General features: G+C 39.6%; 1 protein-coding gene across 3 annotated transcripts in view; it reads right to left on the reverse strand.

Moving 5' to 3' along the window:
- Positions 1–18,138: 18,138 nt before the first annotated feature.
- CACNA2D3 (calcium voltage-gated channel auxiliary subunit alpha2delta 3) overlaps positions 18,139–26,353 on the reverse strand; it is a 909,107-nt gene continuing 900,892 nt past the window's right edge. For all 3 annotated transcript variants that reach the window (XM_025272778.3, XM_025272777.3, XM_044933476.2), the window contains one exon: positions 18,139–18,551. In XM_025272778.3, the coding sequence (XP_025128563.3) occupies positions 18,459–18,551 (93 nt within the window). In that variant the 3' untranslated portion in view covers positions 18,139–18,458. The remainder of the gene's footprint in view (positions 18,552–26,353) is intronic.

Raw genomic sequence — 26,353 nt, forward strand, 5'->3', positions numbered from 1 at the left:
GTTCAATCATAAGAATTTCATGTAATTCATTTAAATAATCCTTGATTAAGAGGCATTTAGTTTGCTCTTAAAGTTTCACTATGATAAATAATGCTGCAAAGAACACTTACTGACTAAATCTAATGTGTATGTCTGTGTGTGTGTGCGTGTTTAAGAAATGATGAGTGATAGGTGTACTTTTTTGTAAGCATTCATAGCCTTGCTTTAACCTTGCATTCTAAGGTGTTCACGGCTCGATTTATTGTTCTTATGAGGATAATAGAGAAAATATTTAGAAGGAGAGAAAACAAATAAACTAATTTTTTAAAAATTTTAACTTCTGTAAAAAATAACTAAAAAAAGAAAAGTGGCCACTCAAGAGGGAAAGTTGGGAGGAGTTGGCTGAATGGAGACATTGGTTTTTACAGAAGATTTGGGTGTGAGCTGCTAAGATGGATGCCCAAAGGGGATTCATAAGTTTTGATGTGTATTGCATAGTACAATCTCCCCTTTTCCATCTGTCCAAAAGGCTTGAAAACAGCAACACGTTACAATTCAGTGTTTTTAGAGATGAGCTTATTTTTCTTTTGGAAGTCTAAATTTGGCTAGGAATGAGTAAAAGATGAGAAATCACCCTCTCTGGCCCCAGCTTTTCTAGTCTGATTTCAGTTTGGTACTGTAGGAAGGGTGTAAAGGGTGTCTCATTAGAAGAAAATAAAAGTGTGTTGTGTGCTCTTTTGATAAAAGCTCTTAACATTTTGGGAAAGCAAATACCCATGTGAATTTCTTTCCAGGCATTCTGGTGTATAGGATGGATTTTACTGATGGATGGTAAACGCTAAAGTAGGGCAATCACATATTTCTTCTAAGTCTCACTCATCTTGGTTTGGGCCAAGATCAAGAAGGAATGTCGAGAACATATTATGGCTTCCATAGCTGATCTGAACCTGGACTGCACTGCCTTACACACTTGGGTTCAACTACTTTTATTTCTTGGGGACATTCTGGATGCTTTCTCTAAGAGGAACCACATGAAAGCAGCTTTGGGGAGGTTTTTCCAAGAATACAATATGGATATATTCTACCAGCTGTTCTCACAGTAAGGATGCAGGAGGAGGGCTACGGGGAAAGTCTCTCCACCTGCTCAGGGACATTTTATCATGAGTGTGCTGGTGCTTAAGAGCACAGTGCATTCTCTGAAACAAAGGCAACCACAGAAACATCCTGAAAGTTTACCTTGACTTATTTTTCTGTCATTTCCATCACCAGCTCTTAAACCCAGCACACCCAAACGGCCTGATGACACCTACATATCCTCCTGTTTTTGGAAAAGTCCGAGCAAAACGATATGTTCCATTTTGCTGCCTAGAACATCTGCGTCATTAAATGTTTTTCTAAAGTAAAACCCAACTAGCAATGTATATGGCTTCTAATCTGAAACAGCTTCAACTCAAGGCTTCCATCTTGAGATGAAATGCTTTGGTGCTCCTGGAGCTCTTAATCAAGGCTCTTCTTCCTGAGTCTGCTTCTGAGCCTTGCTTACCACTAAACGCTTCTTGTAAAATATGGTAAATGTAGGGCCTCAGAAATGCGTTCCTTGGGGAGGGGAAAAAAAAAAGTGTTGTGCAAGATAGACAGCTGAGCACACATAATGATTGCCATATGTCAAAGGATTTCAAACCTTTAAAATGGACTTGGGCAGTACTTTGCTAAGTGTTCCCATAAAACAACTGCTTTTATAGGTTTCTGAGGTCTTAGCAATGGAAAACGGATTCCTGGTCTTTCTGTATCTCATTTAGTTTTACCATTCTTTTGTTTCAAGGGCTTGGGGACTATCTCCCTTTGGCACCAAGCAGAATCTGATCTGGATCTTCCAGTAATGGCTCCTGAGTTACAAGGAAGCATTTTTCTCATGATATTCTTAATTTTAGTTAGCCTTTAAAATGTAGGGGAAATAGCCCTTTAAGTGAACCTCAGAGCCCTGGGACAAAGATTGATTAAAGTCATGAGCAAATGAACCGTTTATCTGGCTTCCCGCGTCTCTCTTCTCTTTTTAGTGGGAAAATGAAGGGATTAATTTGATAATAAGGCAAAAATCCTTAGGTAGGGGGAATGTACATAAATTAGTAACTTCCTCTGTATCTAATTCTTAATCCTAGAAAATTCCCCATGAAGGCCTACCCACAATCTAACTCAGGTGGCTTCTGTATCTTAGAAAGGAGCAAAGATTCTTTCAAAGGCCCCAAGGAAGAGGTTTAAGTTCTTCAAATCAAGGAAACTGTGCACTCGGAGTACCTCCAAGCTCTCTCCACATACCTCTTTGCCCGTTGTAAAGTGCAGCTTTCCACGTAACAAAGACTAAGCCAGGTTGTGTGTGTAAGAGAATCGACAAAGTCCTTGTTATCCTTATGTCCTGGACTCAGAGATAGAAATCGGAAAGTAGACCAATCAGATTCTTACCTCCTTTACTGAGTGCTATTAAGGAGAAAAACTGGAGGTTGTGTGAAGGGTGATTACAGGATGATGTGGAATGGTCATTGGAGGTTCCTTTCAGAAGCTTATATTAAACTGACTATCTGAAACATGAGTTAGCCACAGGAAGAACATTCAAGGCAGAAGGAACACAAGGACTGAAGTTCATAAAGGGCTTGGTAGGTATTAAAGAATGCCAGCTTGGCTAGAGCAGAGTGAGCAAGGAGGAAAGGCATAAGATGAGGATGAAGATGTGCAACTAATGGGGCTGCTGGTGAGACCCTGACGAACTTGCTGGCCATAGAAACAAATCTGCATTTCACCAAACTCTAGCTAACATTAAAGGCTTCAAGGCAAACTGAATCCAGTATGGATCTCTGTGTCTGGGGTTTAGAAAACCAGATGACAATAATGTAAATTTGCATCACAAGAGGTGTCAAAATTTTGAGTTTGCATAAAGCAAAGGCATAACACAAAAATACCATTTAAAATTCTCCCCTCTTACACAGTCCTCTCTGTTTAACATCAGCTCCTGCCCCAACCCAACCAGTCAACATCTTTGTTGGTCTGTCTCATGTTGATTGTGCAATATAAACATTGGACAACACGAAACATATACAAGGCAAATTGATTAGAAAATGAAATTGCAAATTTGACAAAGGATGCAAAATTTCCTGGAGTCCTGGAAAGTTGAATCAAGTTAGCTATACTCAAAGCCATGGACCAAGAAGGATTGGGCAGAGTTAAACCAAAAGAGAAAATCACTGAATATATAATTGGAACTTTAAGTGAGAATGATTTGAATATCAAAGAGTGAGGGTAAGCTTCAGAAAATTTGTAAAATCCTTGAATAATTTTGAGAGAGATAGATACTTTATGATAATATTACAGAAGTTCAAGGAAAGCTGAATTTTGCTATTAAACAATTTTGTCAGAACTGAAAAATTATTCAATTCATATTTATATTTTCTGAGAGAGTAGAGTTTTAATCAAGCCCTCTCTTTTGATCTATTTTGTTAAATATTAAATAAAATAAGCTTGTTTTCATAATTGCTATCTTTGTTTTTAAAGCCTCAATGTTTTTTACAGTTTATTTTGAAAATCTAGTCCCTATTTTTGATGGATTTATGTTAAGTAGTAGTTTTCCAGCACAGCAACAATTATCTTTGGATAATGAAGACCTCCTGTGCACACAGTTAGGAATGTGCTGTCTCTGCATATTAAGATGACAGCCCTGAGTCACTCACCAGTGCTCGAGTACCTTGAGTTACTTCTTAAAGAAGGAGATGACTTTCCTAAGTATTCATATTCTCCTCTGATCTTTCACCTTGTGTGAGGAGTTGTCTAGGAAAGGAAGAAAGCTGGGTCTAAGATCCTTTGGCTTCAGCCAAGTGAGTTAATCGACCATAGTCCAACCAGCAAATGAAAGCACTTACCCCCAGTGGAGGGATATTTCCGCTAAGCAAGAGCTTTCAGAAGCTACATGAAAAATGTCCTTGTCCTAGGAATTTTCAGATATCTGGATAACATTGTAAAGACTTCCAGATGGAAGATGTACCCCATTCAAGAATGACAAGTATGATACAAGTACTCAAAATTCTTTCCAACACTGCCTTTGAGAATGTCTGTCTGTGGATACCTCTTCAGAAACTTCCTCAGGCAGAGCCAAGAGCTTGCAACATCATGTCCAAGAGACTTGGAACCATATTCAGGTTTCTCTCCTTCCTATTTGTGTGATCTTGGACAAACAGATTTACCATCTTATTTATCTCAGCTATGAAGCTGGGCATAGCAATACCAACCCCCTGATAAGGCAGATGTAAGAATTAAGGTGGACAGTGCATAGAAAGTACTTAGCATTCTGCCTGGTCAGGAGTAAGCCCACAGCACATGTTCTCCAGTGGTTGCAAAGCAACAATACCTTGAAAGAAGTTAGACCTGACAATTCTAAACTCAGTGTCACATTTTGAAAAGTGAAGGTATAAAACCACATCTAGGATCTTGTGCTCACAGTAGCTTTTTCTCAGCTTATACTGCACATCATAAAGTGCCTTATGTACCAAAGAAATGCATTTCAATTTTATCCAATAGGTGAGAAAAGCCTTGGTAAAGTTTTAATTAATGGTTTAAAAAAAGACTTCAATTTCAATAATAATAGTAGCTGCCACAAATGCTTATTACATTCCAGCAACTGTTTATACCATTTTACAGATAATAATTCATTTAATTCTCACACAACCCTGTGAGGCAGGGACTATTATCATTCCCTATTTTATATATGAGAAATCGAGGAACAGAGGTCAAATGAAGGATCTAGGATTTGAATTAGAAAAGCATGATTTCAGAGACAGTAGTTGTAATCATTAGTATCTCATGGAGTTTAATCATTGATTTTGGACCTAGAAGGGCCAACCTAGAAGGCAAGGATATGGATCTAGCTATTAGAGAGTCCAGAAGAGACATAATGAAAACATGATCTAGACTTTGACAGCAGATGACCAGGATTTCAAACACCTGGCTGCAAGCAGAAATGAAACATTACTTAGTTCACAAGAGGACCTGAGGTGGGTAATAGGAAAGAAGATTTAACAACTTAGTGTCTACCTTGGTTGACCAATTGGATGAATAGGAAAGCTGTTCAAAGAAGTAGATCTGGGATAAGGGAAAAGAAGATATGAAGTTCAGTTATGGACAGGACACAAGAGGTCTGAAATTCTTGGAAACATCCACAGAGAAAGAAGGAAACATTTTGTGAGCTGGACAGATGCCAGAAATTTAAGAGAGGAAACAACATAATTTACCATTTAAAAAAATTTAATACAACCCACAGATTGTGAGAAAATATTTGCAAATTATTTCTCTGAGAAAGGATTTGTATCCAGGACATATAAAGTATTACTGCAATTCAACAATGAAAAGACAAATAGTCCAATTTCAAAAATGAGCAAAGGATCTGAATAGACATTGTTTTAAAGAAAATATACAAATGGCCCATAAGCACATGAAAATATGTTCACCGTCATTAGCCATCAGGGAACTGCAAATCAAAACCGCTATGAGATACCATTTCACATCTACTAGAATGGCTACAATACTAATTTAAAAAAAGATAATAATAAGCATTGGCAAGGACATGGAAAAACTGGATTACTCATACACTGGTGAGAAAGTAACATCATGCAACCAATTTGGAAAACAGTATGGCAGTTCCTCACAATGTTAAATGTGGTGTTACTATATGATCTACCAATTTCACTCCTAAGTATCCATCCAAGAAAAATGAAAATATATGTCCACATAAAAACTTGTACACAAATGTTCACAACAGCACTGTTCATAATAGATGAAATGAAGGAAAAAACCAAATGGCCATTAATGGATGAATGAATAAATATGGCCAAGTCACACTGGAATATTATTCACCAAAAAAAAAAAAAAGAAGTACTGCTACATGCTATGACGTTAGTGAACCTTAGAAACAATATGCTAAGTGAAAGAAGTCAGACACAAAAGATCATATATGATTCCATTTATATGAGATGATTGGAAGAGACAAATCTATAGAGACAGAAAGTAGATTAGTGGGTGCCTAGGGATGGGAGCAGAAAGAGGAGAAAAGAGAAGTGACTGCTAATGAATATAGGATTTCCTCTGGGGTGATTAGATGGCAGTGATAATTGTACAATTCTGTGAATATATGAAAATGTACTGAATTGTACACTTTAAATGTGTGAATTGCATAGTATGCGAATTAATATTTCAATGAAGTGTTTTAAAAAATTCATTGGGTCCAACAATAGAACTAAAAACAGCATCTACATGTCCAACTGAATTATGGTGCTTAGACTTCAGTTTAATCAACACACCAAGGGCTAATTTTATTTCATCTTTTTTCCCTTCTCTCTAGTATCACCTACAGTCAACTTTTGTTTTCAGCAACGGGTATGCTGAGTTCTACCCTATAGTTTTTCCAAATAAATCCTTTAAAAGATTCATGAATGATAATGTATGATTACAGAGAAAGCTCCAACTCTCGTAAGCTGCTGGCAACTAGCAAGCAAATAAGTCAAATTAATTTTTAAACTAGCAACTTCAAATATTTACAAAGTTGGTCTAATTCCCGTCGTGTTTGGAAGTCATGTTACGAAGGACTTACTGAGTCACGATTGCAAAATGGACCCAAGTTTTAGGTTACTGGTAACTGGAAAGGATTCAGTTTGAATTAATTCTAAACCCATAATCTTATAAGTTTACAAACAAAAGGTTGCATTTTAATTCTGGCAGGTTTAGGCATTTTCTTCCAAAGGCCTTGTCCTTTCAAGAATAGCAACACCTTTCACCTTCCCCACGCCAGCTGATTTTCTATCATCAGATCTTATAATAATTTTGTCCTTTCTAAAACCAAAAGCAGTTCTAGTTCCGAACTGCAATTCATCAGGGGAGGGTCCATGGTGCTGGTCAAAGCCTTGTGGCACTAGCTTTCACCCAAATGGGTTTCATACGCTTCCACAGGGCAATGTCTGCATTCACTTAAGATGCCTACCACACGGCTGGGAATTTTTATTTGAGATTTGTAAAGGGAGCAATGTGAGATTCAGACAATGCGCTCTCTGCTTGTACTTGTGTCTGCAGGAAGCATGGATGAGTAGCACAAGAGCTGCTTCTAGGATGAATCCTGGCAGGTTAAGGTGAATGCGAACATAATTACATGCTAAGATTTTTGAGTTTTATTTGGTGAATCCAAGGAAGTCCCTTGATGTTTTCAAACTGAAAAAAATGGAATGCTCCAAGATAGTTGTTAGTAAAATTCATTTTGATTAAATCAAGTCTACACCATGACTTCGAGTAACTGATGATATTAGTGTATGCTTCCTGTGTGCCAGGAACCATCTTTACATTTGACCTACACAAAGACATTTACTGCCAACAATCATCCTTTTATCATCCCTGTTTACAGGCGAGAAGATTACATTTCAGACAGGTTAAGAAACTGACCCTTAGTTACTCAGTTGACTCTCTTTCTCTTCACCCATCAAGCCATCTTCTACTTTTATGTATTTTGAAATATGTTAGAGCTTTCAGTGCACTTCCAGTGAAAAAAATAAGCAAAGTGACAAAACTTGAAATGGATCCATGGTAGGAGGCGGTGGTGAAGAGCAGCACAGAGACCTCCAAGTAGGCTACTTCAGTTGTTCTGTAAAGAGAGTCTCAAGGTTTGTACTAAGGTTAGTGATAGAGATAAAACGCTGTAGGAAGATTTCAAATCTGTTTTGCAGAGCTAGTCTTCCTGGGGGACTGGATGTGGAGTGAGGAAGAGAGGAGTCAAAGTGTCCATATTATTTGGAATACACCACTGGATCATGGTGGTGGGGCTGCTGAAGCTCTTGACCAAGATGAGAAAAGAGGGAGTACTGGTTGGAGGGGAAAATACAGAGATATATTTGGAGTGTATCAAGATTGAGATGCATCTAATACATCCAACTGGGATGTGAAATTAAAGTAGAACACTGTTGGTTAAGCTATATAAATACCTTTTTTGGGGTTACATTTACAGCAAGCACAAAATGACTCAATCACAGATTGTCTGTTATAAGTAGTAATGTCTAAGAATTACCATCATTAAAGGTGACTTAGGATAGAATGGTATAAAGTCGTGAGCAAAAGAAAAAGTTAAAATAACCATGTCATTATCATGTTAGTCACTCAGTCGTGTCTGATTCTGCGACCCCATGGACTGTAGCCCGCCAGGCTCCTCTGTCCATGGAATTCTTCAGGCAAGAATATTGGAGTGGGATGCCATTCCCTTCTCCAGGGGATCTTCCCAATCCAAGGTTTGAACCCTGGTCTCTGGCATTGCAGGCAGATTCTTTACCATCTGAGCCACCAGGGAAGCCCCAAGTTACCATCAGATCAGATAAGTCGCTCAGTCGTGTCCAACTCTTTGCGACCCCATGAATCGCAGCACGCCAGGCCTCCCTGTCCATCACCGACTCCCGGAGTTCACTGAGACTCACGTCCATCGAGTCAGTGATGCCATCCAGCCATCTCATCCTCTGTCGTCCCCTTCTCCTCCTGCCCCCAATCCCTCCCAGCATCAGAGTCTTTTCCAATGAGTCAACTCTTCGTATGAGGTGGCCAATCCCATAAACAATATTAAAGCAGAAGAAACCAGAAGATATCAATGCAGCATAGGATAAGATGACAACTTGGTTTTATAAAACTGGTTCAAATAGTTGATAGCATATTATATAGTAATATTATTTCTAAGTAGCTTACTAGTAGTAGTATTATCAGAATTAGTATGCAGTATTAACGTAATAGTACAAATCATTAAAATAGTAGTAACTAATAATTATCCAAATCACATCATGTTTAATTCAAAGTATTCCTCATTTAGATACTGTCTCATTTAAACCTAGAGGCAATACTGTGAGTTGGGTTCTGTGATTAGTTCCTTCATACAGGTGAAAAACTTGAGGCTTACAACTACCAGGTATTTTGAGCAAAGTCACGTAAGGATTAAGTTGTGACGCTGTAACTCAACTTTACGTGTGATTCTGACCTCAAACATTGTGCCTTGTATAACAGCCACATATTCCTCTTGGTAGTGTCAGAGAAATACGCTAAATGTGACCTAGTGTGGTTACAGCAACAGTAAAACCAATACACTGAAAGCCAAAGCAGTACTGAATTTTCAGTACTTGAGTGTTATTGTTACAAGGTAAGAAACAGTACACGCTATATCTAACGGTAGCAAACTGATGCTACACAATTGCAAAACAGCTCTGACCGTTTCTTTAACTGTTGATATACATTTTGGAGATAAGAGATTTATTATGGTATCAATGTTGGTTCTAGATCTATGGGTATAAAAGAAAACTTAGTATAGATTATTATTTACCCTGGTATTAGAAAATTACAGAACATTATAACATACCTGATAATAATGTGAAACAATGTAGCGCTCTTAGCACAGCACAGCATTTATGCATTATTAAGCTGTGGTCACATGCACTATATCTTAATGCACTGCATCTACAATAACAAAGAATAATAACATGGATGATGTTAAATACTGGCAGCGAAGTATATGATACTTATTTAAAACTACAAATTACAAATATTAGGACTCACACTGTGGTGTTGGAGAAGACTCTTTGAGAATCCCTTGGACTGCAAGGAGATCCAACCAGTCCATCCTCAAGGAAATCAGTCCTGAATATTCATCAGAAGGACAGATGCTGAAGCTGAAGCTCCAAAACTTTGGCCACCTGATGCGAAGAACTGACTCAGTGGAAAAGACCCTAATACTGCAAAAGATTGAAGGCAGGAGGAGAAGGGGCGGACAGAGGATGAGATGGTTGGGTGGCATCACCGACTCAATGGACACAAGTTTGAGTAAACTCTGGGAGTTGGTGATAGACAGGGAAGCCTGGCGTGCTGCAGTCCATGGGGGTCTCAAAGAGTCAAACACAACTGAGCAACTGAACTGAACTGAACTGAAAATGTATGGTCTTTCAGCATATTGTTTTACTACTGTGCTAAACCAAAAGACATTACGGTACCTCAATTCTATAAATATTTGTGCAGTGTATCTCTTCAGTGAATACTTACTATTTAAGTGCTAGACTGATTGTGTACTTTTGCTAAAATTATAGATATTACACACTAGTTATTGTAGTGGCAGAATTGCTTCCGAGTTGGAAACAAGTGTGACATGGCTTAGCAATCATATCATAACAATGCTAAAATTATAGTTCTACCATGTAGAGTGATGCAGCAAAGAGACTATTCTCAATATCAGAGCTGGCACAGAACCCAAGTGGTCGCCAAGTGGGTTGGGGAAATTACAAGCTTTTAGTGATATGAAATGAGGAAATGTGATTTCCCGAGAAACAGGATGCCTCCTTAACTATTTCTCTGAAACCTTGGGGGTCGCAATGGTGGTTTTCCAGATGTAGGTTATAGTCCTGTATAGACCACTGGGCTCCCTATTAGCACTTGTGTTGTTTCAACTAAAACTGCAGGCTGCACCAGCATAGGAGCTGCATCGTTGTCATAACTAGAAGCAAGGTAGGACTCTGGACAAGGAGAACAGCCTTACTGTTAGAAAAGGTATGTAGAACATAATTGTGTTATTGCGACTGAAATGATAGAAGAGTGTCATTGCTGCACCATATTGTGAAATAATCATACTGTCAAATTTCCTGTAAAGACAGTATATGGGATAATGCAGGAGTGAAGCTGGAGCCAGCGTCACCAACAGCATAATGCAATATGGCTGGTGAAACTGTTCTTTTCTGGGTCTCGAGAATAAGCACGTGGCAGGAAAAGAAAGTGACAAGGGGAACGTCAACAAGGTGGCACAGTGCACAGGGCCTTCCTGCTCCATCACCAGCTGGGTGGCTTAGCCAAGTCACCTCTGAGCCGCACGTCTGTTATATACACTGTGCCCCCTCTCACAGCATATTCTGCTTTACTACATATAATTATGGGAGCAGAACTGATCATATGCTGTGCTGAACTGCATTATGTCAGCCGATACTCTCCCCTTACAATCTGAGAAGCACTAATGCTCGCACACTATCATGAGTTATGTTCTTTTATGTCTTTAGTTATATACATATAAAGGCATTAGATTATACTCAGGTACTTCCAATGTGTTAAATGGTGCTAGGTTGTGTGACGTGAACAGTCAAAATCACGGGGGCATGTTTGTACTATAGAAGCTCCCATATTGATAGTGCTGACACCTTCTAGCATGCATGCCTGTAAGCTGTGAGGAGATTCCTGATTTATCACATTGTGAGAACCTTAAAAATTGGCAGCAGCAATCTTCTCAATCAAGGGGTTGATCAACTATGGTCCATGTGTCAAATCTGGCCCACTGCCTGTTTTGTACAGCTTTCAGGCTAAGAGTGATCTTTACATTTTTAGATGCTTGAAACTTCTAAAGAATAATAACATTTCGCGACATGTGACAATATAAGAAATTCAGATTGCAGTGTCCTTTAAAGAAAGTTTTAATGGGACACAAGGGGCTCTTGTGCTATGATGGCAGAGTTCAATAGTTGCAACAGACACAGACGACACGGCCCACAAAGTCTAAAATATTCATTCTGGTCCTTTACAGAAAAAACTTCCTGACTCCTGGTTTAAATCATCCTGCATCACCTAAAATGTGTGTATGAGTAGGAAGTACTGTATTTTCAATATACTACAGATGTAGCCATAGCGCCATATTACTCTGCTGTTTCTAACCATAGTTAACAAAAAACATCACTGTAATCTACTATCATATATTGCCTTTAGTGTGTCCAAATGCTTCTGAATTATAGTATCCCAAACTAGAAAGTACTGCCATCCTGACTTCGTACCTGTCTGAGGGGACCGGGGTCTGCCGCCATGTGGGACCATAGTACATTGTACTGATGCATATGGTACATAGTATTGTAACGGTGAAGGCAGAAGGCCCTGCCTCTTAGCGCCTCTAGCAATCTGGGTAACTTGCTTGTCAAGTCCAGTTTCCTCATCAGTGAAATGGGAATAATAACAGGTGTAGGAAATGATGATGGAAATTCTCTGCACAGTAACTTGTAAATAGAAGCTCTCATAAACAGAATCATGGAAATGGTTTATTCATCCCGCAAACACTTGCTGGGTGTTCTCAATTGAACTTGAGAAGCAATTAAAAGTGTGGGGAATTCAGACAGTTGAGCTCCCTCCTACAAGGTGTGGGAGGGGAGACTTGAGAGTGAACAGGGAAAATGCCAGCGCCCTGTGAGTACCTTGCTCTGAAAGAAACCGGCAGGTGGAGAGCGAGGATTCCCTGGTGTTCAGTGGAAGACTGCTGAGGCCTGAAGGACAAGAAGGACCCCATCATCTGAGTATTTTAAGATATGCTATACAGGGATTGCTACTGAATTGAATCTGCACATTAGTAGCTTACACTATGTAAGGGATTCCCAGCACTGGTGGAGCAAAGGTACACAATTCAGATGCCACGTGGGGATCCACAATGTCTGTGGCATCTATTATTTTGTTTTAAACTTCCTCTTGCCTCAAACTGAAACAACCTAAAAATGTTTCCAGATATTTCCGAACGTTCTCTAGTGGGCAAAGCTGCCCAGGCTTTGTAATTACTGGATTAGGAAACACTTTCTAATGGAAATGATGCCTGCAAAGTCCCTAGTAGGAATTGCAGCTGCTGAGAGCTAGATATATAAAACAAAGTCACATGAGTAGAAATGCCCCTGACAGGCTCCCCAGCATATGTGTGCCAATTAGAGGCATCTTCACAAAGCTCCCGAATCACACACACTGCAAATGGCCCTCAAGGGTCTTCTAAATTATTATGACCTCTAATATTGAGAGTAATAAAACTGTGCTCTTCTGCCTATTATTTTAATATTTTCTTAAACTATACAGACTCTTAAAACAAGAGAAATATTACCCTTTGCAGTGCTATACTGACAGAGTGTGGTCCACTGGAGAAGGGAATGGCAAACTACTTCAGTATTCTTGCCTTGAGAACCCCATGAACAGTATGAAAAGGCAAAATGATAGGATACTGAAAGAGGAACTCCCCAGGTCAGTAGGTGCCCAATATGCTACTGGAGATCAGTGGAGAAATAACTCCAGAAACAATGAAGGGATGGAGCCAAAGCAAAAAGAATACCCAGCTGTGGATGTGACTGGTGATAGAAGCAAGGTCTGATGCTGTAATGAGCAATACAGCATAGGAACCTGGAATGTGAGGTCCATGAATCAAGGCAAATTGGAAGTGGTCAAAGAAGAGATGGCAAGAGTGAATGTCGACATTCTAGGGATCAGCGAGCTGAAATGGACTGGAATGGGTGAATTTAACTCAGATGACCATTATATCTACTACTGCGGGCAGGAATCCCTCAGAAGAAATGGAATGGCCATCATGGTCAACAAAAGAGTCCGAAATGCAGTACTTGGATGCAATCTCAAAAACGACAGAAAGATCTCTGTTCGTTTCCAAGGCAAAGCATTCAATATCACAGTAATCCAAGTCTATGCCCCAACCAGTAACTCTGAAGAAGCTGAAGTTGAATGGTTCTATGAAGACCTACAAGACCTTTTAGAACTAACACCCAAAAAGGATGTCCTTTTCATTATAGGGGACTGGAATGCAAAAGTAGGAAGTCAAGAAACACCTGGAGTAACAGGCAAATTTGGCCTTGGAATATGGAATGAAGCAGGGCAAAGACTAATAGAGTTTTGCCAAGAAAATGCACTGGTCATAACAAACACCCTCTTCCAACAACACAAGAGAAGACTCTATACATGGACACCACCAGATGGTCAACACCAAAATCAGATTGATTGTATTCTTTAAAGCCAAAGATGGAGAAGCTCTATACAGTCAGCCAAAACAAGACCAGGAGCTGACTGTGGCTCAGACCATGAACTCCTTATCACCAAATTCAGACTTAAATTGAAGAAAGTTGGGAAAACCACTAGACCATTCAGGTATGACCTAAATCAAATCCCTTAGGATTATACAGTGGAAGTGAGAAATAGATTTAAGGGCCTAGATCTGATAGACAGAGTGCCTGATGAACTACGGACTGAGGTTCATGACATTGTACAGGAGACAGGGATCAAGACCATCCCCATGGAAAAGAAATGCAAAAAAGCAAAATGGATGTCTGGGGAGGCCTTACAAATAGCTGTGAAAAGAAGAGAAGCGAAAAGCAAAGGAGAAAGGGAAAGATATAAACATCTGAATGCAGAGTTCCAAAGAATAGCAAGAAGAGATAAGAAAGCCTTCTTCAGCGATCAATGCAAAGAAATAGAGGAAAACAACAGAATGGGAAAGACTAGGGATCTCTTCAAGAAAATCAGAGATGCCAAAGGAACATTTCATGCAAAGATGGGCTCGATAAAGGACAGAAATGGTATGGACCTAACAGAAGCAGAAGATATTAAGAAGAGATGGCAAGAATACACAGAAGGGTACAAAAAAGATCTTCACGACCCAGATAATCACGATGGTGTGATCATTGACCTAGAGCCAGACATCCTGGAATGTGAAGTCAAATGGGCCTTAGAAAGCATCACTACGAACAAAGCTAGTGGAGGTGATGGAATGCCAGTTGAGCTATTCCAAATCTGGAAAGATGATGCTGTGAAAGTGCTGCACTCAATATGCCAGCAAATTTGGAAAACTCAGCAGTGGCCACAGGAGTGGAAAAGGTCAGTTTTCATTCCAATCCCAAAGAAAGGCAATGCCAAAGAATGCTCAAACTACCACACAATTGCACTCATCTCACACGCTAGTAAAGAAATGCTCATAATTCTCCAAGCCAGGCTTCAGCAATATGTGAACCGTGAACTTCCTGATGTTCAAGCTGGTTTTAGAAAAGGCAGAGGAACCACAGATCAAATTGCCAACATCTGCTGGATCATGGAAAAAGCAAGAGAGTTCCAGACAAACATCTATTTCTGCTTTATTGACTATGCCAAAGCCTTTGACTGTGTGGATCACAATAAAGTGTGGAAAATTCCGAAAGAGATGGGAATACCAGACCACCTGATCTGCCTCTTGAGAAATCTGTATGCAGGTCAGGAAGCAACAGTTAGAACTGGACATGGAACAACAGACTGGCTCCAAATAGGAAAAGGAGTTCGTCAAGGCTGTATGTTGTCACCCTGTTTATTTAACTTCTATGCAGAGTACATCATGAGAAATGCTGGACTGGAAGAAACACAAGCTGGAATCAAGATTGCCGGGAGAAATATCAATAACCTCAGATATGCAGATGACACCACCCATATGGCAGAAAGCGAAGAGGAACTCAAAAGCCTCTTGATGAAAGTGAAAGTGGAGAGTGAAAAAGTTGGCTTAAAGCTCAACATTCAGAAAACGAAGATCATGGCATCCGGTCCGAACACTTCATGGGAAATAGATGGGGAAACAGTGGAAACAGTGTCAGACTTTATTTTTCTGGGCTCCAAAATCACTGCAGATGGTGACTGCAGCCATGAAATTAAAAGACGCTTTCTCCTTGGAAGGAAAGTTATGACCAACCTAGATAGCATATTCAAAAGCAGAGACATTACTTTGCCAACAAAGGTCCATCTAGTCAAGGCTATGGTTTTTCCTGTGGTCATGCATGGATGTGAGAGTTGGACTGTGAATAAGGCTGAGCGCCGAAGAATTGATGCTTTTGAACTGTGGTGTTGGAGAAGACTCTTGAGAGTCCCTTGGACTGCAAGGAGATCCAACCAGTCCATTCTGAAGGAGATCAGCCCTGGGATTTCTTTGGAAGGAATGATGTTAAAGCTGAAACTCCAGTACTTTGGCCACCTCATGTGAAGAGTTGACTCATTGGAAAAGACTCTGATGTTGGGAGGGACTGGGGGCAAGAGGAGAAGGGGACGACAGAGGATGAGATGGCTGGATGGCATCACTGACTCGATGGACGTGAGTCTGAGTGAACTCCGGGAGTTGGTGATGGACAGAGTGGCCTAGAGTGCTGCGTTTCATGGGGTCGCAAAGAGTCAGACAGGACTGAGTGACTGATCTGATTTGATCTGATCTGCTGCTAAGTCATGTGTGACTCTGCGACCCCATAGACGGCAGCCCACCAGGTCCCCCGTCCCTGGGATTCTCCAGGCAAGAACACTGGAGTGGGTTGCCATTTCCTTCTCCAATGCATGAAAGTGAAAAGTGAAAGTGAAGTTGCTCAATCATGTCTGACTCTTAGCGACCCCATGGACTACAGCCTACCAGGCTCCTCTGCCCATGGGATTTTCCAGGCAAGAGTACTGGAGTGTGGTGCCATTGCCTTCTCCAGAATAATAAAGCTACAGTTCCTTATTTTACAACTGCTTCATACATTGAATAGTACTTTTTACCACTGGCATTACTATCTTATTTTAGTGTCCTACATCATCTTAGTCTAATGAATGTATAGCATATGGAGTTGCCCTGTTGTTATTTTAGGACAGATAAAGGCATCACACAAATATTCTTGTCTATACTGTGATTTATTAGTCTAACTTCAATAACTATTGCAAATGTTCTACTATATTTTTGTGAATGTTCACATATATGAAAGTTTCTACAGTTTAGGAAGAGTACTGCTACAGTTTAGGAAAAATACTGCTAGCTCCAGGTGACTTCTGAATCCATTAACTTATTATATTGAATGTCAAAGCTTATAATTTTAGTAACTGTGCCATACAGTTAGATTTAACTGTATCACTTTAAAGTTTATCTTAATTATAAGTAGCAAACCAAACATTTTAATAAAACTTTCTGTGATGAGATCCCTTTGGAGACAATTGGCATCAATCATTAGGTCTCGCAGTAGAAGTTTTCAAAACTGGCAATGGCAGGATAACAGGATATTCTATTACTCCATGCTCTCTGCGTAGCGCTGAGCCTCCCACAGGGCGCTATAGCATGGGGACAGGTATACACAACCGTCCTCTATGCTGGAACCGCAACTCTTGCTACTACATCACTTGCTTACTTGCTTAAATGTTTACTGAGGGTCTGCTCTGAGCTGGATACTCTTCTCTCCTTGGAGACGAGAATACAGCAGTGATAGAATAAAAAACAACAAATAAAATCCTTGCCTTCATGGTGTTTATATTCACCTGGGGAGAGACAAACAATAAACAAATCCAGTGGTGATAATATCAAGCAGGGAAGAGAGAAGGGGTGAAGTCGCGTGCAAGTGACAACTATACACAAGGAGGTCAGCGTGGACTGCCACAAGAGAAGGACCTGAAGAAGGTAAGGGAGGAGAGCATGCGGCTATCTGGGAGAAAGAGCATCCCATGGTGAGGGAATAGCAAGTGCAAAGGCCCTGAGGCAGGTGTCCACTTAGCATGCTTGAGGAGCAGGAAGACTTTGTGGGTTGGAGAAATAGTAATTGAAAGAAGCATAACAATGCAGTACTATTATTCTTATAAATACTAGAATCATTATAGTATAAAGTAGTATGATGTCAGTAGGATAATGCAGCCTTTTTTTTAAGAGTTTGATTTCTCCACGTGACTTTTAGATGTTTGTCCTCTAAAGAAAGGCATTCTCATTTCTACCTAGGCACAGAAATTATTCCACTTGGAACGGTTATTTTGGAATCACAATCCAGTGGAATCTATTTTCTTTGGTTCATGATCCAGTGTTTTAATGCTTACAGGTCTGAGTAGTTTCACATTCTGTAACATATAAGACCGAATTTCATCTCCTGTTTATGGGGAAAGCTAGAAGCCAAATTCTCAAGCAATAAAGTTGAGTCATTTGTAGTCACCATTCTTTCCTCCTTCAAGTCTTCTCAGAACAAATTCCTAGGGTTTATGACTTCTTTATTTCTGTTCCCAAATACTTCAACACTTAAATATTATGGAAGCTTGTGTTCTCATCCAAATTATGATTTCTATTGAAGTTTTGTTCAACAAAATTCAGGGCTCTGTGTAATAAATTCTTCTGATGTAGATGATATTTTGATTTACTTCTGTAAATATTTTTAAAACAGAGTAGAGCATCTAAACAATTGTTAAATGTTTGTCTAGAATCTGCTTTAGAGTAAAGTCTCTGCCAACAACCATTCTTTTCTTGCCGTCTGGAATGGGTGACTTTTTCATGCACTTTTCAGTCTGTTTTCTCAGCAATAAAATGATAACAAAACCCAAACCAGGAGATTATGATTTTAACATACTTTATTTAAAAAGTACACAGTTTTAAATTGGTTTCAATGGGTTTCAAGCAGAAGGGATGCTGCCCACTTGCAGTCCCGTTTCTGATGAAGGATGATAATAATGTAGCAAACTCACATTTGCATGACTGGCAAAGTAAAAAGATAACTCTTCTGTCAACATATTTTTAAGAGTTTGTATCACGCACAGGTTAAAATCATGAGATGCTGATGGCTGGACTATATTTCACGTCTCCTATGTCGCACCATAGTTTGGTTCACAGTTTATCCATAATTTAGCATGCCAAGAGAACATCTCCATCAGTGTCACCTTGAGAAGAGCATCAAAAGCAGAGGGAACAGGATCAGGACCATCTTGGCCTTGAGATTCGGTGCACCCCCACACTCCCTCGCATTCTCCTACAGGGAAAGGCAGGGTTGGTTAGAGCAGAGACCGATTCCAAGATGCCTTAAACTTCCCAAGGTATGTGGCGTCCCCAGATCTCTCTCCCTGCTCTTCAGCATATGAACAAAATCATTTGGAATCTAGATAATGTCCAGGAAATGGACTTGTGTACATTTTATCACATTAGTAAAGACAATCTCTGACTTCACTTGTCAATGCATAAAATATGCAAAATGACTTTTTGCATACTCCAATGCAGAACACTCAAGAGGTAAAGGACTGTTGGTAGAGATGTCTGTTGTGATTATTTTATAAAAGCAAAATATTGACCTTCTAAGTAAACGATCACATCTCAGATCATTTCAGAGACTTGGCTATGGAAGGTTTTATTAACACGTGTGACTTCTTTTTAATTTCAGGGAAGGGAGGTTCTGTTTTACAAAAATTAAATCATATTATTTACTCCTTTCTGTACCATGATTTTCATCTACTAATTGACAGAAATTTCTCCATGTTCATTATTTTAAGTTTCTTTTATTCAGTCTTTTTTTTTTTTTTCTTACTGATGGTTGTTCATCTTCTCATGTGTTCTCTACTGTTACAAAGAGTGTTGAATGCAAGTCCTTCACCAAAATTGGTATTTGTTCCTGCTCTGGCCTAAGGTAAAGATGTTCAGGAATAAGAGTGAAGAGCTAAAGGATATTTTTGCCTTCAATGGCTATTGTCAGATACTTCATTGGTACCTGTATTTTCTGATCATCCAATGACTTGTATCTTTCATGTCCTTGGTTAATTGTTTCTTTTTTTTTAAAGATCTTTTTTTTTTTTTTTTTTTTAATATATATAGTTCATTTTTAAAGTCTTTACTGAACTTGGTACAACATTGCTTCTGTTTCTTAAATTTTGGTTTCTTGGCCATGAGGCATGCAGGACCCAAGTTCCCCAACCAGGGATTGAACTCACACCCCCTACACGGGAAGGCAAAGTCCCAACCTCTGGACCTCTAGGAAAGTCTCAGAGCTTGGTGTATTTTTAAATGCAGTTTTTCTTCATTAATTTAAAGAGCTCTTTATGCTTTTATTTATAAATGTTCTCAGGTTCTATAAATTGGATACTGACTCTCAGTTATTCTTTTTATCAAAGGTTATAATTTTTATATAGTTAAATAAATCTGTTTTTCTTCCATTTTTTCTGGTCTTGGATAGGAAGGTCTCTCCAATACCTAGAATTTTTTTTTTCTTTTAGAAATTTCATTGGCATATAATTGATCTACAATGTTGTATTACTTTCTGTTGTACAGCAAAGTGTACTATATATATATATATATAGTATGCATATATATGGTATGCATATTTATGCATATATATGCATAAAATGGGAATATATATATATATTCCCATTTTATTTTCCATTATGGTTTATCACAGAATGAGTAAAGTTCCTTGTGCTATACAGTAGGACCTTGTTGTTTATCCATCCCATTTATAATAGCTTTCACTTGTTAATCCCAAATTTCCAATCCTTTCCCCCCACCTCTATATCTGTTATTTTGTTTCTGTTTTGTAGATATGCTCATTTGTGACATATTTTAGATTCCACATATAAGGGATATCATATGGTATTTGTCTTTCTCTTTCTGATTTAGTTCAGCTAGTATAATAATCTCTAGGTTCCTCCATGTTGCTTCAAATGGCATTATTTCATTCTTTTGAATGGCTGAGTAATATTCCATTATATATATACACACACTACACATCTTTATAGATTCATCTGATGGTGGACACTTAGATTGTTTCTATGTCTTGCCTACTGTAAACAGTGCTGTTGTGAAGACAGGGGTGCATATATCTTTTCAAATGATATTTTTGTCTGGATACATGCCCAGTAGTGAGATTGCTGGATCATACGGCAACCCTACTTTTACCTTATGAGGAACATCCATATTGTTTCCCGTAGCGGCTGCACTAATTTACATTCTTATCACAGTGTAGGAGGGTTCCCTTTTCTCCACATTCCCTTCAGCATTGTGATTTGTACACCTTTTAATGATGGTCATTCTGACTGGTATAAGGTGGTGTCTCATTGTAGTTGTGTTTTGCATTTCTCTAATAATTAGTGAGGAGAAGGCAATGGCACCCCACTCTAGTACTCTTGCCTGGAAAATCCCATGGATGGAGGAGCCTGGTGGGCTGCAGTGTGTGGGGTCGCTAGGAGTCTTAGTGATGATGAGTATCTTTTCATGTGCCTGTTGGTCATCTGTATGTCTTCTCTGGAGAAATGTCTATTTAGGTCATCTGCTCATTTTTCAAATGGGCTCTCTGGCTTTGTTTTGAGTTGTATGAGCTGTTGTATATTTTGGAAATTAAGCCCTTTCAGTTGCATCATTTGCAAATATTTTCTTCTACCCCTTAGGTATTTCCTTTTGTTTTGTTTATAGTTTTCTTTGCTGTATAAAAGCTTATAAGTTTGATTAGGTCTCATTTGTTTATTTTTACTTTATTTCTATTGCCTTAGGAGAATGACCTAAGAAAACATTGGTACAATTTATACCAGAGAATGTCTTGCCTATGTTTTCTTCTAGGAGTTTTATGGTGCTATGTCTTATATTTAAACCTTTAAGGCATTTTGAATTTATTTTCGTGTATGGTGTGAGGATGTGTTCTCACTTCACTGATTTACATCTGACTGTCCAGCTTTCCCAACACCACTTGTTGAAGAGGTTATCTTTTTCCCATTGTATATTGCCTCCTTTGTTGAAGATTAATTGACATAGGTGTGTGGGTTTATTTCTCGGCTTTCTATCCTGCTCCATTATCCCTATGTCTGTTTTTGTGGTAACGCCATGCTGTTTTGATTACTGTAGCTTTGTAGCACTGTCTTAAACCTGGGATGGTGATGCCTCCTGCTTTGTTCTTTTTTCTCAGATCAGCTTTGGTGATTCTGGGTCTTTTATGGTAACATATAAACTTTAAGATTATTTGCTCTACTTCTGTGAAATGTTGTGGGTGTTTTGATAGAGAATCTGTAGACTGCTTTGTGTACTATGTCCATTTTAATAATGCTAATTCTTCCAATCCAGAAGTATGGGTCCAATCCCTAGAATTTCTTATGAGACCATCATTTACCATTCAGGTCCATTCTATGTTCTCCCCTTTGAACTGAACTTCTGTCATACGTAAGAGTATCTATTCTTTTCCACTGACTTCATCCTACTGGGTCTAGAACCTTAAAGAAAAAAACAGTGTTTTTTTTTTTTTGTCATTGTTGTTGCTCTCTTGTTTCTTAGTGTTTATCATGTATCTAGTTTCCAAAGCAATTTGTCTTATTAACTTTAAAAGATTTTTACTCTTGTGAATTTAATGCTAAGTATGCAGTTCCACCAGAGGCAGCTGCCGGGAGGAGCAACCCGACATCCAAGGTGCGGTGGCTGCCCGGGGGCAGGAGGGCCTAGAGGAGCTATCCCACGTTGAAGGTCAGGAAGGGCAGCAGTGAGGAGATACCCCTCATCCAAGGTAAGGAGCAATGGCTGCGCTTTGCTGGAGCAGCCGTGAAGAGGTACCCCATGCCCAAGGTAAGAGAAACCCAAGTAAGATGGTAGGTGTTGCAAGAGGGCATTAGAGGGCAGACACACTGAAACCATACTCACAGAAAACTAGTCAATCTAATCACACTAGGACCACAGCTTTGTCTAACTCAATGAAACTAAGCCATGCCCCTGGGGCAACCCAAGATGGGCGGGTCGTGGTGGAGAGATCTGACAGAATGTGGTCCACTGGAGAAGGGAATGGCAAACCACTTCAGTATTCTTGCCTTGAGAACCCCATGAACAGTATGAAAAGGCAAAATGATAGGATACTGAAAGAGGAACTCCCCAGGTCAGTAGGTGCCCAATATGCTACTGGAGATCAGTGGAGAAATAACTCCAGAAACAATGAAGGGATGGAGCCAAAGCAAAAACAACACTCAGCTGTGGATGTGACTGATGATAGAAGCAAGGTCTGATGCTGTAAAGAGCAATATTGCATAGGAACCTGGAATGTCAGGTCCATGAATCAAGGCAAATTGGAAGTGGTCAAACAAGAGATGGCAAGAGTGAATGTCGACATTCTAGGGATCAGTGAACTAAAATGGACTGGAATGGATGAATTTTACTCAGATGACCATTATATCTACTACTGTGGACAGGAATCCCTCAGAAGAAATGGAGTAGACATCATGGTCAACAAAAGAGTCCGAAATGCAGTACTTGGATGCGATCTCAAAAATGACAGAATGATCTCTGTTCGTTTCCAAGGCAAACCATTCAATATCACAGTAATCTAAGTCTATGCCCCAACCAGTAACGCTGAAGAAGCTAAAGATGAACGGTTCTATGAAGACCTACAAGACCTTTTAGAACTAACACCCAAAAAAGATGTTCTTTTCATTATAGGGGACTGGAATGCAAAAGTAGGAAGTCAAGAAACACCTGGAGTAACAGGCAAAGTTGGCCTTGGAATACAGAATGAAGCAGGGCAAAGACTAATAGAATTTTTCCAAGAAAATGCACTGGTCATAGCAAACACCCTCTTCCAACAACACAAGAGAAGACTCTATACATGGACATCACCAGGAGGTCAACACCGAAATCAGACTAATTATATTCTTTGCAGCCAAAGATGGAGAAGCTCTATACAGTCAACAAAAACAAGACTGGAAGCTGACTGTGGCTCAGATCATGAACTTCTTATTACCAAATTCAGACTGAAATTGAAGAAAGTAGGGAAAACCACTAGACCATTCAGGTATGACCTAAATCAAATCCCTTATGATTATAAGTGGAAGTGAGAAATAGATTTAAGGACCTAGATCTGATAGATAGAGTGCCTGATGAACTATGAAATGAGGTTCGTGACATTGTACAGGAGACAGGGATCAAGACCATCCCCATGGAAAAGAAATGCAAAAAAGCAAAATGGCTGTCTGGGGAGGCCTTACAAATAGCTGTGAAAGAAGACAAGTGAAAAGCAAAGGAGAAAAGGAAAGATATAAGCATCTGAATGCAGAGTTCCAAACAATAGCAAGAAGAGATAAGAAAGCCTTCCTCAGCGATCAATGCAAAGAAATAGAGGAAAACAACAGAATGGGAAAGACTAGAGATCTCTTCAAGAAAATTAGAGATATCAAGGGAACATTTCATGCAAAGATGGGCTCAATAAAGGACAGAAATGGTATGGACCTAACAGAAGCAGAAGATATTAAGAAGAGGTAGCAAGAATACACAGAAGAACTGTACAAAAAAGATCTTCACGACCCAGATAATCACAATGGTGTGATCACTGACCTAGAGCCAGACATCCTGGAATGTGAAGTCAAGTGGGCCTTAGAGCATCACTACGAACAAAGCTAGTGGAGGTGATGGAATTCCAGTTGAGCTATTCCAAATCCTGAAAGATGAAGCTGTGAAAGTGCTGCACTCAATATGCCAGCAAATTTGGAAAACTCAGCAGTGCCCACAGGACTGGAAAAGGTCAGTTTTCATTCCAATCCCAAAGAAAGGCAATGCCAAAGAATCCTCAAATTACCACACAATTGCACTCATCTCACATGCTAGTAAAGTCATGCTCAAAATTCTCCCAGCCAGGCTTCAGCAATACGTGAACCGTGAACTTCTTGATGTTCAAGCTGGTTTTAGAAAAGGCAGAGGAACCAGAGATCAAATTGCCAACATCTGCTGGATCATGGAAAAAGCAAGAGAGTTCCAGAAAAACATCTATTTCTGCTTTATTGGCCATGCCAAAGCCTTTGACTGTGTGGATCACAATAAACTGTGGAAAATTCTGAAAGAGATGGGAATACCAGACCACCTGACCTGCCTCTTGAGAAACCTATATGCAGGTCAGGAAGCAACAGTTAGAACTGGACATGGAACAACAGACTGGTTCCAAATAGGAAAAGGAGTACGTCAAGGCTGTATATTGTCACCCTGCTTATTTAACTTCTATGCAGAGTACATCATGAGAAACGCTGGACTGGAAGAAACACAAGCTGGAATCAAGATTGCCGGGAGAAATATCAATAACCTCAGATATGCAGATGACACCACCCTTATGGCAGAAAGTGAAGAGGAACTCAAAAGCCTCTTGATGAAAGTGAAAGTGGAGAGTGAAAAAGTTGGCTTAAAGCTCAACATTCAGAAAACGAAGATCATGGCATCCGGTCCGAACACTTCATGGGAAATAGATGGGGAAACAGTGGAAACAGTGTCAGACTTTATTTTTCTGGGCTCCAAAATCACTGCAGATGGTGACTGCAGCCATGAAATTAAAAGACGCTTTCTCCTTGGAAGGAAAGTTATGACCAACCTAGATAGCATATTCAAAAGCAGAGACATTACTTTGCCAACAAAGGTCCGTCTAGTCAAGGCTATGGTTTTTCCTGTGGTCATGTATGGATGTGAGAGTTGGACTGTGAAGAAGGCTGAGCGCCGAGGAATTGATGCTTTTGAACTGTGGTGTTGGAGAAGACTCTTGAGAGTCCCTTGCACTGCAAGGAGATCCAACCAGTCCATTCTGAAGGAGATCAGCCCTGGGATTTCTTTGGAAGGAATGATGCTAAAGCTGAAACTCCAGTACTTTGGCCACCTCATGCGAAGAGTTGACTCATTGGAAAAGACTCTGATGCTGGGAGGGATTGGGGGCAGGAGGAGAAGGGGACAACAGAGGATGAGATGGCTGGATGGCATCACTGACTCGATGGACGTGAGTTTGAATGAACTCCGGGAGTTGGTGATGGACAGGGAGGCCTGGTGTGCTGTGATTCATGGGGTCGCAAAGAGTCAGACACGGCTGATCCACTGAACTGAACTGAACTGAACTGATGCAGTTCTGGGAAGAAGGAAACAGCAACCCACTCCAGTATTCTTGCCCAGGGAATCCTGTGCACAGAGGAGCCTGGTGGGCTGTGTCTGTGAGGTCACACAGACTCGGACATGACTGAAGGGACTTAGCATGCGTTCATGCACTGGAGAAGGAAATAGCAACCCACTCCAGTATTCTTGCCTGGAGAATCCTGGGGGTGGAGGAGCCTAGTGGGCTGCCATCTATGGGGTCGCACAGAGTCAGACACAACCGAAGCAACTTAGCAGCAGCAGCACCATGCAGTTCTGGCTCAAATGAAGTGGCTTTATTGTTTTGGGACAATTGTTCATATTTCTATTTTACATAGATCTTTTACTAGAGGTGATCATTGGATTTTATGAAAAGCCTTTACAACATATGTTATTGAACTCTCCCTTGTACATAGAAGCAAACATTCTCAATAAATTCCAAATTCTTCTTAGCACTACACTGACTTTAAAATATTTTCTAGTATTTGGATAGTTTAAATAACATTAAAATTATTTGGTATTTACAGGTGACATTAACACTCAGTGGTCTACAGTGGCATTTTATAAAAAATAAATATCCTCTCAGTATCCCTATAATAATTGGTCTAGGCCAGTTTTCTGTTTTTCAAGATGGAGGTGGAGTATTTTTAAATTGTAATTTTTTTTACTATATTTAAATCTTTTTGCCTACAACTTTGAAGGACATAATTCACCTACATCTATAAGTTTACTTTTTTTACCACAAGCTTAATTTTTTCTCTGATCATCACTTTTGGTGTAAATGTAGTGCCTTTATAGTTGTGACCTCATGTGTTATAGGGGGTTTAAAGGCTTATCATCCCACATTTAGATATTGTGACTCTTGATCTGACATTAGTACTGTGACTTTTGCTTTACATGATTTTTTTATAAGTAAAAGGCTGTCTAAAAGTAAGCAAGGGAAAATAA

Source organism: Bubalus bubalis, chromosome 21 (genome assembly GCF_019923935.1).
Source record: "Bubalus bubalis isolate 160015118507 breed Murrah chromosome 21, NDDB_SH_1, whole genome shotgun sequence".
In the NCBI taxonomy this organism is placed as follows: domain Eukaryota; kingdom Metazoa; phylum Chordata; class Mammalia; order Artiodactyla; family Bovidae; genus Bubalus; species Bubalus bubalis.